Here is a 16,398-nt window from a genome sequence, read left to right on the forward strand (position 1 = left end):
CCACTGCTGAAGAAAATCCGAGGGAAAAAACACTGAACCCAATACAGAGTCCATAGGCATATGAAGAGCCCCAGTGAAAGACAAGACCTCTGGGCAGAAACACTAGCGCAGGGGGTTAAAATGATCCGACAACAAAATCGGTAATGCTTCTGTTGCCGCGATACACTTAGGACAGTGTTTGCACCAAGGTGGCACTGACACGAGTCTCTCCTCGTGCTCCAGCTGCCTTTTCATGGTTCATCAAAGCAGAACACACATACTGTAAGTGTTACCATATACGTCTCATTTTGTCCCTTCTTCATTATCTCTATACATCACCTTTTATCAACCTACAATAGTTTTCTACGCTGATCGAGCCAGGTAGTGCGCATACTGCAGCGGGCTTCCTGAGCAGTACTACTTGGAGACATTACTCAATGTTCAGGACACAGGGCGGGACGACAAACACGCAGGCAGGCATTACTGAACCATTACATCACGGGGAGAGAAGGGGGAGGGGGGGGGATGGACGGACGTGGATCAACACACAAGCGCTCCAACCTGGGTTTCAGAACCGACAGTTTCAGAGAGACGTTTTTCCTGGAAGCAGAGAGGGTGGAAATACCAGAGGAGGAGGAGGAGGAGGAGGATGAGGAGAGAGATTAGTGAGAGTAAATAAAAGTGAGGAAATTGTTATGTCTGTCAGTGGCGGGTTGTGTCGACACACTCCCTCCCACGCTGTGTGTTAGTCTTACCGGGTGACATCGGGAGGAGCGATGGTGGGCCGCGCGTTCTTCATGATGGCCTGAATCCAGTTGCGGCGGATTCCCGAGGTCATGGCCGACAGGGTGCACGCCCCCTCCTTACTCTGGACAAAGGGAGGGCAGGGCAGGAGGGGACGACAGGGCAGGAGGGGCACAGTGTTAGAATGGCTAGCTGACGGTGACGAACAGTACTATTTAAGATGCACTCCTATCGACCAGTTGTAGCTAACTAATAAATAAATGTCAGTAACCAAGATGTTAGGGAGCAACCAAAACGCACCCCCACTGAATCCTGTGCTCATTCCCAATCTCCAATGCATTCACACCATAACAGGAAACTTATCCCAATGACCGCACAGTGAATACAATGAATGACTATATTGACTGTACTCTTCAGATGAGATGGTTCATAATTCATACGATGAATTAGGGCTAGGCGATATGACGATACATATCGTGTGACGATAGACGTTTTTCTATCGTTTCATATTATGCTCTACCGTTTATTACGTTGGGTCGCAAATCACTCTTTACGGCAATATTTTTAGTCAATTGGACGACACAAATAAACATGGAGGAGAGAAAGTGACACAGAGCACGGATACACGGAGCTCATACCTAAAAGAGGGGCAACTTCGGTCGCATGGACGTGGTTTGGGTATGAGAAGTTTGACGCAGGCCGGCCCCGACAACATGCTCAAACACCACCACTAACACCCCTAACCTCTTTTACCACCTACGTATGAATCACGTGAAACAGTCTACGGATGAGACCCAAAAAAGTACAGTCGAGTGCTCAAAACAAACCCCCGACTCAGATGTTGCGTTAGACTTTTGACCGCGCACCACCATATAGCAAAGAATGACGAAGATAGGAGATAACAGCTGCCATTACAACTTACATCTGCAAAGACATGGCCCCAATTTACACGGTCGACAAATTAGGGTTTCGTGAGTCAGTGCTAACACCAAGGTACCAAATTGTTATGTGACAGGAATTAATGCCAAAATAACATGCAAAACAGGCAAGCCACCAAAAATAAATAAATGTGTATATAAATAAAATGTGTGTATATATATATATTTTTTTTTTAATGAGCGAGGTTATATATATATATTTTTTTTTATTTTAATGAGCGAGGTTATATATATATATATTTTTTTTTTAATGAGCGAGGTTATATATATATATATATATATATATATATATATATTTTTTAGGCCTATATTTAAATGTTTTATATTTACCTTTTTAGATTTCATACACACACACACACACACACACACACACACACACACACACACACACACACATCAAATATGAGTAAGTACCTTTTATTTGTTGAGTATAATTCAAAATGTAATAAGAAATAGGCCTTTACATCTGGTCATTTTATTTAACTTTATTCACTGAATTGACAGAAAATGTGCTATATCGTGATATGCATAATTAATAGGTGCTATGAAATTACCTATATTGGGATATGAGATTTTGGCCATATCACCCAGCCCTACGATGAATGAAAAACAAAGTGCACTCTCCATCCAGGGCTTCTACTGGATGTTCCATTCATTTACATCATTCTGTTTTGGTGGTTCCCCCACTGGGTCAAGCCCCATTCCTGGCCTCCATCCGGTCTGCCCATGATGCAGAGCGCTAAAAGGTGTTATAAATACTGGAGTTATTCATTTCTTGTCACTAAACCGGTGTTCTTCTCAGCCAAAGAGAGAATGATCTCCTCTCACTGCTCTATTTCTGAACCCCCGAAACAGAAAATAACCAGGGAAGCGCCAGGAGAGCGGGCTCCAGCTCTAAGCCAATGTAAACACAACAACCATCCCACAGCAGAAGCGACATGGATGTCATGTGTCCATGGGGCTTCGTACTAACTTCAGATCTGGGCATGTCTCCCGCATTGACATCTGTGCTTAGAGAGAACGTTTCGGATGTGGCCCATCGCCAAGAGATCAAGTGTTTGGCCTATAGTCAAGGGAAATGTTGCATCGCGAGGTAATCATCCTCACCTTGCTCCTCCTATGGAAGGTTGTCACACATTCCATCCTGTGTGCCATTAAAGCTTAGGGCGAAAGCCTTCAAAACTATTTTTAGAAAAATAGGTTTTCCAAAACACGCAGGCACCAACATTGAGTAAGCACCGACGTAAGACCAGGTTGGTCTTTTGAATGAGCGAGGTTAGACAAACATGTTATTCAGGGCCTCCGGGTGTTGGTGGGGGGGCGGGGGGTGGTAACGTCTGTGGCAGACTTAGATCCAATGATGTCACTCTCTCACAGGGGGATGACAGGTCAAGTGACATCCCTCACGATGGGACAAATAAATGTTTCGGAAGAGAAATGACCAAACCCAATGCCGCCGGCAACACCACATGTTGTCAATGCTGTTTTTAGAGTGCAGGGTCACAGCTGAGCAACAATTTGCTAGAGATGGGAAGGGTACGGACCATTTTACCATTTTAGGTTTGATCGATGGTATAGATGAGCAAAGTACAACCACAAAACACTCACAAGGATTTGGAAGCCATAGTTCCTCTGTACTGGGAACTCTGTGACATCATAACAGGTGGACAGGTCAATCTCACCGTCCATATCAGCAGCCTGGAATAAAACAACAAAAAGAGAAAGAAAAATGTCAAGGGCAGTGTTAACATTACACTGCATACATTGTTTGTTTGGTCTTTTCTTTTTTTTTTTTTTTGGGGGGGATATAAGTAATTCAATGAGTCTTACCTCCTCAGCTATTGAGTCCCTGTAGTATCGTAGACTCTGGTCTGTGAGAACAAACCAGTGTTTCTTCCACTAGGAGGTAAAAAAAAATATAACATTTACTAGTTTTGTTAAAGCATACTCTCCTACTTAAATCCATGAGAGATGTCATAAGGCACTGCTAATAATTTAGAAACACAACCATGATTTCTGCTAATAAAGTATATTACCATTCCATCCTCGTAGAGCTTGGTCATCCATCCTTTCTTGAAATTCAACAGATCTGGCTACATTGAAAACAAAAAACAACAGCTTCAATTCATGACACACGATTTACAACTAGCTTTATGCTCATGGCTATCATTATCAGTGTTCGCTGCTTTATCGGTAGTCATTTACGCATAATATGTAATAGCTCTCGGCTAACAAAGTAGCTAACAGATTTTTGTCCAGAGCCAGACAGCTCACTGCAATGCTCCCAATAAACAGCCAACAGCTCAGCAGCTAACAGCTTTTCAGTCCACGTTGCCACCCAGATTCGACAATGGGAAGAGTGGCCCACCCAACCCAATAGCGACCTTTCATTGAACCCTGAAATACAGTAAACTTGCAAATGCATAAAAATAAAAAAAAAGTTGCCATTACGACAGAACTGCTACAGTCTTCAGATGTCCAAAATATCTATATTAGTGCTATAATTATATTAGACTTGTATTCGTTCAATATAGCAATCACAATGCAGAAAGAGAACCCCTTCTATGCTTTCATCCACAGAAAGACTCAATGAATGACCACTCGATCCACCACAAGTGAGCCCTTCTTCGCCAAACTCTCACTGCTCAACGAAGCAAACCAAGAACGTCTGCTGTTAGACCACCAGAACTAAACCGTCCATGTAGTCAACGAACAGGAACTGCGCTACGTTCGACCCCTACCTTGTTTCTGTTGATCCTCATCAGGTGTGGCACGGCCACGGTCTGGTGGAGACTCATTAACACACACTCGCTCTTCCACTTGACTCCCTCTCTCCCTCACTCTCTGTGTGTCTTTGCACAAAGAGCTGGCGCTTTAACACCCTTCACTCCAGCTATTTATAACAGGGGGGTTTGTGGGGGGGGGGGCTATTTTGGCAGCTGCAGCTCGGCCATACCATCCACACGTTGACAGGAGGACCACTAACACCACCCCGGGACAGTTCCCAGATCATATCTAAGTAACACTGAGATCCATGCCTGTAATCTGCTAGTAAAGTAACCTAGGGTAAGGTTAAGTAACATAGGGTAAAGTAACATAACCTAGTACAGGCCTGGGCAAAGGCCGGCCCGGGGGCCATATGTGGCACGTGACCTGATTCAATACGGCCCGTGGAATTATGCTCGGATCACATAAAGAATTTGCGATAGTAACGTTCAGAGAGACGTATTTGTTATTCGGATTAAAAGCCCAATGAATACTCGCCTTTGTGTAATGATGTAACTCCCACTGCTTGTGGGACATTTGAAGGCACGTATAAATAACAAGGACAGACAGTGACTGACAGGCTGACACACACTTCACAGTTACAAATAGTAGCTCGCTAGAAATTGTGCAAAAAAGAGTTTTTCAAAGAAAAGGAAATTAGACAATCAATGTAGGGTGTTCCAGCAAGAGTGGCCATCGAAATAGGTCTTTATTGAGGTATCAGGGAAAGCTGTGTGCTTAGTGTGCAAAGAGAGCATTGCTGTCTTGAAAGACTACAACTTCTCCTGACATTTCCAGATGAAGCAGAGACATATAGGAATATGTCTTCTGAGCAGAGGGCAAGTACATCGAGTTTCTTTCTCAGTTGCAAGGACTTTTCACAAAACGGCATTCAGAAAACGACGAAATTCCGAGAGCTAGCTATGTACTGTCCCACAAAATTGCCAAACATAGCAAGCCATTGGCTGAGGGCAAATTCATTAGAGAATGTTTAATTGACTCTGCAGCAATTTTGCCCCTGACAAAGAAATAGCTGTTTGAAAATGTTTCCCTGTCAAGATGAACAGTGACACGGCGTGTTGAGGACAACGCAGAGAATATGGAACAACAGTTGAAAGTCAAGGTAAAGGATTTCAACTATTTCTCCTTGGCCCTGGACGAGATCAGTGATGCAGTTGTTGATATTCTTCCGAGGCATAACCTCAGACTTTGAACGTATAGAAGAGCTTGCTTCAGTGCAGTCAATGAAGAGCACAACCACAGGGAAACATTTATTGGCGGAGGTTAATAAGTGTGTGGCAAAGCTAGGAACTGAGTTGACATTTTTTTCCAGTGTAAACCACTGATTGGTGCCCAAATATGACAGGAAGAAACATTGGCCTTTTGAAAAGGATACAAGATCAAGTAGATGAGATGAACCCAGATGAGAAAATCGTTTTCCTGCATTGCATTATTCATCAGAAGGTGCTCTGTAAATGTGTTCTGAAAATGTGCCATGTTGTGGATTCAGTCACTAAAGTGGTACACTTCATAAGAGGAAAATCTTTAAACCACATGCAGTTTATCTCACGGTAGGAAGAGACAGAGTCAGGTCATCCAGACCTCCCCTACCACACAAACGTGAGATGTCTGAGTTTGGGGGAAGGTGCTTAAAAAGGGTGCGGGACCAGAAGTCGGAGATTGCGGAGTTGTTTCAAATGAAAGGAAAGTATGTGGATTTCCCTCAACTGCAAAAGGCAAGATAAATGATGGTTGGCTGATTTTGCCTTCACCGTGGACATCATGGCCCTCATGAATGAACTGAATTCCAAACTACAAGAGAAGGGCCTTTTTGCACATCAGATGTACAGCTTTGTCTAAGCCTGCAAGGGAAAATTACTCCTCCAGACCCGGCAAGTAGAAGCAGACAATCTCACCCACCTTCCGACACTACTAGTCTGTTCCCTATCAGATGACCAGCGGGAGAAGTATACATCGCTGCTGCGTGCTTTGAACTGTGAGTTTTCTCGTTGTTTTGAGGATTTCAAAGTGTTGGAAAATCACATGCTGTTAGTTTCCTCTCCTTTCATCTTCAATGTGGATAACGCTCCCACTGATCTGCAACTTGAGCTTATCGAACAATGCCAAAAATGTATTCTAATGTGGCCTTCCATGGAAAATAATTGCCCAGGCCTGACCTAGTATAAACTAAAGTAACCTAAAGTGAAGTAACCCAGCGTTAAGTAAAGTGAAGTAACCCAGCGTTAAGTAAAGTGAAGTAACCCAGCGTAAAGGAAAGTGAAGTAACCTAGTGTTAAGTAAAGTAACCCAGCGTTAAGTAAAGTGAAGTAACCCAGCGTTAAGTAAAAAGTAACCCAGCGTTAAGTAAAGTGAAGTAACCCAGCGTTAAGTAAAGTGAAGTAACCCAGCGTTAAGTAAAGTGAAGTAACCCAGCGTTAAGTAAAGTGAAGTAACCCAGCGTTAAGTAAAGTGAAGTAACCCAGCGTTAAGTAAAGTGAAGTAACCCAGCGTTAAGTAAAGTGAAGTAACCCAGCGTTAAGTAAAGTGAAGTAACCCAGCGTTAAGTAAAGTAAAGTAACCCAGCGTTAAGTAAAGTAAAGTAACCTAGCGTTAAGTAAAGTGAAGTAACCTAGCGTTAAGTAAAGTGAAGTAACCTAGCGTTAAGTAAAGTGAAGTAACCTAGCGTTAAGTAAAGTGAAGTAACCTAGCGTTAAGTAAAGTGAAGTAACCTAGCGTAAAGGAAAGTGAAGTAACCTAGCGTAAAGGAAAGTGAAGTAACCTAGCGTAAAGGAAAGTGAAGTAACCTAGCGTAAAGGAAAGTGAAGTAACCTAGCGTAAAGGAAAGTGAAGTAACCTAGCGTAAAGGAAAGTGAAGTAACCTAGCGTAAAGGAAAGTGAAGGAACCCAGCATAAAGGAAAGTGAAGTAACCCAGCGTAAAGGAAAGTGAAGTAACCTAGTGTTAAGTAAAGTAACCTAGTGTTAAGTAAAGTAACCTAGTGTTAAGTAAAGTGAAGTAACCCAGCGTAAAGGAAAGTGAAGTAACCCAGCGTAAAGGAAAGTGAAGGAACCCAGCGTAAAGGAAAGTGAAGTAACCTAGTGTTAAGTAAAGTAACCTAGTGTTAAGTAAAGTAACCTAGTGTTAAGTAAAGTAACCTAGTGTTAAGTAAAGTAACCTAGTGTTAAGTAAAGTAACCTAGTGTTAAGTAAAGTAACCTAGTGTTAAGTAAAGTGAAGTAACCCAGCGTAAAGGAAAGTGAAGTAACCCAGCGTTAAGTAAAGTGAAGTAACCTAGTGTTAAGGAAAGTGAAGTAACCTAGTGTTAAGGAAAGTGAAGTAACCTAGTGTTAAGGAAAGTGAAGTAACCTAGTGTTAAGGAAAGTGAAGTAACCTAGTGTTAAGGAAAGTGAAGTAACCTAGTGTTAAGTAAAGTAACCCAGCATAAAGGAAAGTGAAGTAACCCAGCATAAAGGAAAGTGGAGTGACCTAGCGCAAAGTGACAACCTATCACAAACTAAAGTGACCTAATGTAAAGTAGCCTAGCATAAAGTAAAGTGGAGTGACCTAGCGCAAAGTAACAACCTATCACAAACTAAAGTGACCTAATGTAAAGTAACCTAGCATAATGTAAAGTAACCTAACATAAAGTACAGTGGAGTGACCTTGTGCAAAGTAAAGTACTGCCCAGCACTCACAGTCATAGAGGACTCGGTCACTCGGCGGTCCAGGGACTTTGCCCTCCGGAAGTTGAACGAGCAGGACACATCAGGAACGCGACGCTCCCTCTCAGCATCCAATGACATCTCCTGAAAATGCCCAACATATAGGGTCGACATGACATGAATCCATTGGCTATGAAATATTACTAAAAACACTCACTAAAGCTCATATACAGTGCTTTCGCTTTATATACATTTTTTGCTTTATAACCTCATTCCCCTCAATCTACACACGATACCCCATAACAGGATTGTAGAAACCTTTGCAAATTTATAAAAAATAAAACAAATACCTTATTTACATATGTTTTCAAACCCTTTGCCATGAGACTCAAAATTGAGCTCCGGTGGATCCTGCTTCCATTAATCATCCTTGAGATGTTTCTACAACTTGATTGGAGTCCACCTGTAGTAAATTCAATTGATTGGACATGATTTGGAAAGGCACACACCTCTCAATATAAGGTCCCACAGGTGAAAGTGCATGTCAGAGCAAGAACCAAGCCATGAGGTCAAAGGGATTGTCCGTAGAGCTCCGAGACAGGATTGTGTCGAGGCACAGATCTGGGGAAGGGTACCAAAAAATGTCTGCACCACTGAAGAACACAGTGGCCTCCATCATTCTTAAATGGAAGAAGTTTGGAACCACCAAGACTCTTTGTAAGGCTGGCTTCCTGGCCAAACTGAGTAATCAGGGGAGAAGGGCCTTGGTCAGGGAGTTGACCAAGAACCCAATGGTCACTAACAGAGATCCAGAGTTCCTCTGTGGAGAAGGGAGAACCTTCCAGAAGGACAACCATCTCTGCAGCACTCTACCACTCATCATTAAAAGGCACATGACAGCCTGCTTGGAGTTTGCCAAAAGGCGCCTAAAGGACTGTCAGACCATGAAAAACAAGATTCACTAGTCTGACGAAACTAAGATTGAACTCTTTGGCCTGAATGCCAAGCATCACGTCTGGAGGAAACCTTGCACCATCCCTACGGTGAATCATGGTGGTGGCAGCCTCATGCTGTGGGGATGTTTTTGTGGCAGGGACTGGGAGACAAGTCAGGATCGAGGCACAGATGAACGGAGAAAAGTACAAAGGGGTCCTTGATGAAAACCTGCTCCAGACCGCTAAGGACCTCCGACTACGACAAAGGTTCACCTTCCAACAGGACAACGACCCTAAGCACACAGCCAAGACAACGCAGGACTGGTTTCAGGACAAGTCTCTGAACGTTCTTGAGTGGCCCAGCCAGAGCCCAGACTTGAACCAGAACTAACATCTCTGGAGAGACCTGAAAATAGCTGTGCAGCGACACTCTCCATCCAACCTGCCGGAGCTTGAGAGGATCTGCAAAGAGGAATTGGAGAAACTCCCCAAATACAGGTGTGCCAAGCTTGTAGCATCATACCCAAGAAGACTTGAGGCTGTAATAGCTGCCAAAGGTGCTTCAACAAAGTACTGAGTAAAGGGTCTGAATACTTGTGTAAATGTGATAGTTTTAAAAAATTTGAATACATTTGCAAACATTTCTAAAAACCTGTTTTTGCTTTGTCATTAAGGGGTATTGTGTGTAGATTGATGAGGGGGGAAAACAATTGATGTAAAGTAACAAAATGTGGAAAAAGTCAAGGGGTCTGAATACTTCCCGAATGCACCGTAAACTACTGTACTGTATGTATTCACATAAATTTTAACACGGTTATCTTCATATTGACGTCAACTGAAACATTTATGAAAGGTTTATGATGAATGAGAGTTCTCCGTAAATTGGAGCTAATGTTAGGTGCCATGTATGGTTTATGACCCCTAACGACAGCCTTGTGTTAGGGGGGAGGGAGGGGGGACATTACCTGTTTGCAAGTGAGGGAGCGTCTCTCGCTACGTCCCTGCCTCTGGACAGACACGGTATTGGAGGGGGGCTCCGAAGGAGAGGTGGTATCCATGTGTTCCACGCCCTCCCCATCCCCTGACTCAAACTTCCCTATCACCTGAGAACGCCTGTGGAAAAATACACATACGCAGTCAGCCAGCACCACCCACACACACACACACACACACACACACACACACACACACACACACACACACACACACACACACACACAGCATGACATAGGGTCTTTGAAACCTCAGCTATGCATCATCATCTCTTGCTGTACTTAAGTGACAGCATTTTGTCTCCAATAACTGAAGAGTGACATGCCTTTTATAAGAAGGCTGCCGACGGTTTTCCAGTAAAACACGAGGCTCTAACACACTCAAGCTGCTGCTACTAAAACCGTCTGCAGCCTTTCTTCTGATGAAGTCGTGTTACTCTTCAGTCGGCCATGCTTCAGGATATAACACACAATCAAATGAGCTGCAAAAATAAAACAAAAAAAGAGCAAATCCTCTCAAGGTCCTAGCGTCAATGTACTTTGACTAAAAGAGCAGAGCAGGACTATGGAGGCTGCTTTGTGCCAAAAATCTATAAATCTATAGTATCAGTCTGGTTTGAATGTAAGAACATTTGGATCAATGACGACATTGGTTCATCATTTTGGCACAACACATATTCCATAGAGAGAATGTGTAAGTGCAACTAGAAAAGGAAAATGGTCCACAAGAGACTGATAGAGTATGATGAGTATAGAGTGTTATGTGAAGAGATCAAACTTCAGATGGAGAGGAAGGAGGATCATTGTAGGATTAAGGACCATATTCCCAGGAGCAGCAGCAATGGCAGCATCAGCAGCGTTAGCCAAGGAGACTGGACCAGTTGTGAGTGACTGACTGAGCGTGTGAGAGATTGTGAGTGAATGTGTGAGAGCATGTGTGTGTGTGTGTGTGTGTGTGTGTGTGTGTGTGTGTGTGTGTGTGTGTGTGTGTGGTGGAATGAGAGAAAGCAGGAGTCAGCGGTAACCAGCAGGGCGCAGCAGGACGGAGGCGGAAGGTTTGGGAGGGCAAATTTTCAGAAGCTCCTGGAAGAGACAAAACAAAACAAAAACACACAAAAAATAGCAAAGTAGACAGAGCTGGACAGAGGGGGAAATATGCAAGCAATAAACATACGTTGGTTTTTACATTTGGCTCCAAGAGAGCAATTCAATTATGAAAGAGGCAGTAGAGGATGTCGAAGACTGCTGCCACTAGGTGGTGCCAGAAGACCAATACAGCTCATGAAGATCATATTAATTGAATTTAGTGGAGGGTTGACAAAACCAAAACACTGACGATTGCATGCGTGATAACATTCAATATAGTCGGTGGGCTTACAAAGCAATGCTGTGTGTAGTGTGGGTTTGACTGCTTCTAAGTGCCTTTGTGCATAAGTTAAATAAATGTGCGTGTGTGTGGTGGGTCATCTCAATATCCTCACCTGCGCTCCAGCCCAAACAGCCTGGCCACCTCCTCCCGTCCGGGGCTGCGTGTGCGCGCCCTCAGTTCCACCCTCTTCTTGTCCGAGCGGAAGGCCTCGCGGTGGCTCAGCCGGCGAGCCCGCGGCACGTTCGACAGCACCACGTAGTCCTTGCCCGGTCGTCCCACTCTTCCCCCACCACCACCGCCAACATTCCCACCTGCCCCGCCTCGGCTGTCCCAGCTCAGGGTATTGCTGCTGGGCTCCGAGTCAAGGGAGCTCTGGGAGGAGCTGACGGTGGAGTAGCTAGGGGAGAGGAGGGCGCCTGGGGAGGGGAGGGGGTCTGAGGAGGGGTAGTTCAGGGAGGTGTTGGGGTACGAGGGGGAGTCACAGGGGCTGTACCTGTGGTGGAGGACACCGAGGGAAGTAGAGGTGGTCAGGGGCTGGTGCTGGGGAGGCTGGGGAGGCTCCGGTGACTTTGTCTTCTCCAGGGAGAAGTAGCCACTCTCCACTCGCACCTTGCGTCCGCCGCTCAGGGAGCTACCGTCTTGCACCACACAAACAAAGCACAGCAAGCGAAAGATTACAAAAAATGTTTGGCAGAAAATAATACACAAGCACGTACACTACGTGGTCAAAGGGATGTGCAAAACCTTCTCGTCGAACATCTCATTTCAAAATCATGGGTATTAATATGGAGTTGGTCCCTCTTTGCTGCTATAACAGCCTCCACTCTTCTAGGAAGGCTTTCCACTAGATGTTGAAAGATTGCTGTGGGGACTTGCTTCCATTCAGCCCCAAGAGCATTAGTGAGGTTGGGCACTGATGTTGGTCCTTTAGGCCTGGCGTTCCAATTCGTCTCAAATGTGTTTGATTGGGTTGAGGTCAGGGCTCTGTGCAAGTCAGTCAAGATATTCCACACCGATCTCAATCTCGACAATCTCGACAAAGTGAGGTATGGACCTCATTTTGTGCCCAGAGGCATTGCATGCTGAAACAGGAAAGGGCCTTTCCCAAACTGTTGCCACAAAGTCGGAAGCACAGAATCATCTAGAATGTCATTGTATGCTGTAGCATTAAGATTTCCCTTCAGGGGAACCAATGGGCCTAGCCCGAACCATGAAAAACAGTCCCAGAACATTATTCCTCTCCACCAAACTTTACAGTTCGCTCTATGCATTCGGGCAGGTAGCGTTCTCCTGGCATCCGCCAAACCCAGATTCGACCATTGGACTGCCAGATGGTGAAGCGTGGTTCATCACTCCAGAAAATGCGTTTCCACTACTCCAATGGCAGCGAGCTTTACACCACTCCAGCCAACGCTTGGCATTGCGCATGGTGATCTTAGGCTTGTGTGCGGCTGCTCGGCCATGGAAACCCATTTCATGAAACTCCAGACGAACAGTTCTTGTGCTGACTTTGCTTCCAGAGGCAGTTTGGAACTTGATACTGAGTTTAGCATCTGAGGACAGACATTTCTTTTTTACACGCTAAGCACTTCAGCACTCGCCATTCTCGTTCTATGATCATGTGTGGCCTACCACTTCGTGGCTGAGCCGTTGTTGCTCCTAGACTTTTCCATTTCACAATAACAGCACTTACAGTTGACCAGGGCAGAAATATGACGAGCTGACTTGTTGGAAAGGTGGCATCCTATGACAGTGCCACATTGAAATTCACTGAGCTCTTCAGTACGAGCAATTCTACTGCCAATGTTGGTCAATGGGGATTGCATAGCGTTGTGTTTGATTTTATACACTTGTCAGCAACGGACGTGAAATACCCCAATCCACTAATTTGAATGGTTGTCCACATACTTTTGGGCCAGGTAGTGTATGTACATAAACACAGAGCGAGGATATCAACATTGGTGTCCAATAACTGCCTTGGCTGTTGTTACCAAACTAAAATGACTGCTATGCTGACACCCAAAAAATGTATTGGCTTAGGTGCTTTGGTGAAAGTGTGTCTCCAGTCTTTCCTCACCCTCTCTGGTGACGCTTGACCCCGGGTGGCTCTGGGTCAGCTGGCTGAGACAGGAGGCGCTGCGGCTGCAGGGGATGGTGGATGCCCTGCTCCATCTCTCCTCCTGCCACAGTGTGGAGCGGCTGGCCGGCACCCGCTCTGCACTGGCTATACTGCTGGGCAGGCAGGGGATACTGCCCCCGCTACTGGTCACTGTCACCTTGGCTGGTCCGGGCTCCTGGGGGTAGAGGTGGGGGGACGAGAACGGTAAAGTGGAGAGAGAGGGAAAGACAAGAGTGCAAGAGGGTTCAGTGGAGGAGGAAAGAGACAAATGCAATCATTACACATGTCAACAATGAAGATGAATCGTGAGTCCAGGTGTCCATCTCTTTCTTTGGGGGAGCTTTTTCATGTATTCCGATGACTAAGAGTTCCTTTAGCATTTTCATTAAAAGTTTAGCGAAGAGACCGTATGTACAAAGAGTATTGTTTCATTACAGAACAGCACAGATTGACAGATTTAAGAGGGATGGAGGGAGGGGCAAAGTGAAAGAGAGGCAGACAGACAGCTCAACAAAGAACAAAGAGCTCCTTCATGGCAGTCACACCTGTTGTTGTTGTAGAGGACAGAACAGACAAGGGAAACATTCTGTGGGATAGAGATGTGACGACTTATGCCTGACTTCATACTTAATGTCTTCAAATGCTTGTTAATAACAAGGCAGTATATTTACTGTAAAGTCCCTGCTCATTTATGGTTTTTACCAATACCTGCATTCACTACATATAGTACACATACACACAAAACAAATCCGCTTTGGCATGTAATCAGGGATAATAAAAAGGTAGACTCTTGACTCTTAGTATTTTGCGATACTGATAATTCTTACTTCCGTCAGCAGCGCTCTTTCCTCCTTTCCTATATTTTTGGGATAAGTTTTTTTTTTCCAGGGGGTACTTTTGACCCTTTTTCATGATTTCCAATTGGTATTTACAGTCATCTGTACAGGAGTTGCAGCGATGGGGCTCGGGAGAGGCGAAGGTCGAGAGCCATGCGTCCTCCGAAACGTGACCCCGCCAAGCTTCTTTTTTTTCTTTCTGTTTTTTTATATTTATTTATTTTTACATTTTACCCCCTTTTTCTCCCCAATTTCATGGTGTCCAATTGTTAGTAGCTACTATCTTGTCTCATCGCTACAACTCCCGTACGGGCTCGGGAGAGACGAAGGTTGAAGGTCATGCGTCCTCCGATACACAACCTAACCAAGCCGCACTGCTTCTTAACACAGCGCGCACCCAACCCGAAAGTCAGCCGCACCAATGTGTCGGAGGAAACGCTGTGTACCTGACAACCTTGGTTAGCGCGCACTGCGCCCGGCCCGCCACAGGAGTCACTGGTGCGCGATGAGACAAGGATATCCCTACAAGCCAAACCCTCCCTAACCCAGATGACGCTAGGCCAATTGTGCGTCGCCCCACGGACCTCCCGGTCGCGGCCGGTTACGACAGAGCCTGGGCGCCAACCCAGAGTCTCTGGTGGCACAGCTGGCACTGCAGTACAGCGCCCTTAACCACTGCGCCACCCGGGAGGCCCTAAGCCGCACTGCTTCTTGACACACTACTCGCTTCACCCGGAAGCCAGCCGCACCAATGTGTCGGAGGAAACACTGTGTACCTGACAACCTTGGTTAGCGCGCACTGCGCCCAGCCCGCCACAGGAGTCACTGGTGCGCGATGAGACAAGGATATCCCTACTAGCCAAACCCTCCCTAACCCAGACGACGCTAGGCCAATTGTGCGTCGCCCCACGGACCTCCCGGTCGCGGCCGGTTACGACAGAGCCTGGGCGCCAACCCAGAGTCTCTGGTGGCACAGCTGGCACTGCAGTACAGCGCCCTTAACCACTGTGCCACCCGGGAGGCCCTAAGCCGCACTGCTTCTTGACACACTACTCGCTTCACCCGGAAGCCAGCCGCACCAATGTGTCGGAGGAAACACCGTACAGGCAGCGTGCATGCGCCCGGCCCGCCACTAGAGCGCGATGGGACAAGGACATCCTGGCCAGCCAAAACTTCCCGTAACCCGGACAACGCTGGGCCAATTGTGCGCCGCCTCATGGGTCTCCCGGTCGCGGCCGGCTGCAACTCAGCCTGGGGTCGAACCAGGGTCTGTAGTGAGGCCTCTAGCACTGCGATACAGTGCCTTAGACCGCTGCAACACTCGGTAGGCCCTGGGATATGTTTACGTGTGGCCGGAGATAATGAAATCTGAATAGAACCTTACTATCTCCGGCCAATCCCCTCTCAAACAGCACATATGGAGGCATGCCACTGAACCCTGAATTACTGCCTTTGAAACAAGAAAGATGTATAAGAGTATCCACTTCGGTCCCCCTCCACCTGGATTGATTGGAATTGGAATTAAGGTTTGAGATTGTGTAGCCATTCAGGATTGAAGTACATCCAGTTTGGCTCAACTCAAAGCATGTCCGTTCATGTCTCTGGTGGAAAAATGACAGCTCGGACTTCGTACACCCTGCAAATCACACAGAGCCTTTGCAGTTAGGGGTGGATCTATTGGGCGGCAGGTAGCCTAGTGGTTAGAGGTGTGGTGTGCCCTTGAGCACACCACACTTTGTTCCAGGACCCTGTAAAACAACACATTTCACTGCAGTGGTTAGAGGGTGTGTATGTGACAATAACACATTTTTTTCTTAGCAGTAAGAGTGAGTCTTCACAGTCAGGTGGGCCTGACAACGGAACCTTATGGGGGTCCATTCCAGAGGTTGGTCTTCTCAACAGGGTTGAAGATTCTTGAAGCCTGGAACAGGACATGGAGTCACTAATGTCCTGCCGGTGGCCCCTTGCCATAGCAGATTTTTTCTTCCCTCTAGCCTCAAAGTCCCTGCTACTCAAGACCATATAGCCAGGAGCAAGGATTTGGAGGAGCAAACATTGCA

The 16,398-nt window shown here is 45.9% G+C and overlaps 1 protein-coding gene across 4 annotated transcripts in view; it reads right to left on the reverse strand.

Moving 5' to 3' along the window:
• si:ch73-103b11.2 (centrosome-associated protein CEP250) overlaps window positions 1-16,398 on the reverse strand; it is a 106,095-nt gene that overhangs the window by 22,269 nt on the left and 67,428 nt on the right. For 2 of the 4 annotated variants that reach the window (XM_064923798.1, XM_064923800.1), the window contains exons 6-14: window positions 13,461-13,677; window positions 11,496-12,021; window positions 9,988-10,135; window positions 8,121-8,231; window positions 3,698-3,754; window positions 3,492-3,560; window positions 3,270-3,359; window positions 735-847; window positions 541-579 (exon numbers count right to left, since the gene is read on the reverse strand). In XM_064923798.1, coding sequence (XP_064779870.1) covers window positions 541-579; window positions 735-847; window positions 3,270-3,359; window positions 3,492-3,560; window positions 3,698-3,754; window positions 8,121-8,231; window positions 9,988-10,135; window positions 11,496-12,021; window positions 13,461-13,677 — 1,370 coding nt within the window. The remainder of the gene's footprint in view (window positions 1-540; window positions 580-734; window positions 848-3,269; window positions 3,360-3,491; window positions 3,561-3,697; window positions 3,755-8,120; window positions 8,232-9,987; window positions 10,136-11,495; window positions 12,022-13,460; window positions 13,678-16,398) is intronic. The other 2 variants (XM_064923801.1, XM_064923799.1) reach the window with 2 other exon arrangements.

This window comes from Oncorhynchus masou, chromosome 18 (genome assembly GCF_036934945.1).
Source record: "Oncorhynchus masou masou isolate Uvic2021 chromosome 18, UVic_Omas_1.1, whole genome shotgun sequence".
Lineage (NCBI taxonomy): Eukaryota > Metazoa > Chordata > Actinopteri > Salmoniformes > Salmonidae > Oncorhynchus > Oncorhynchus masou.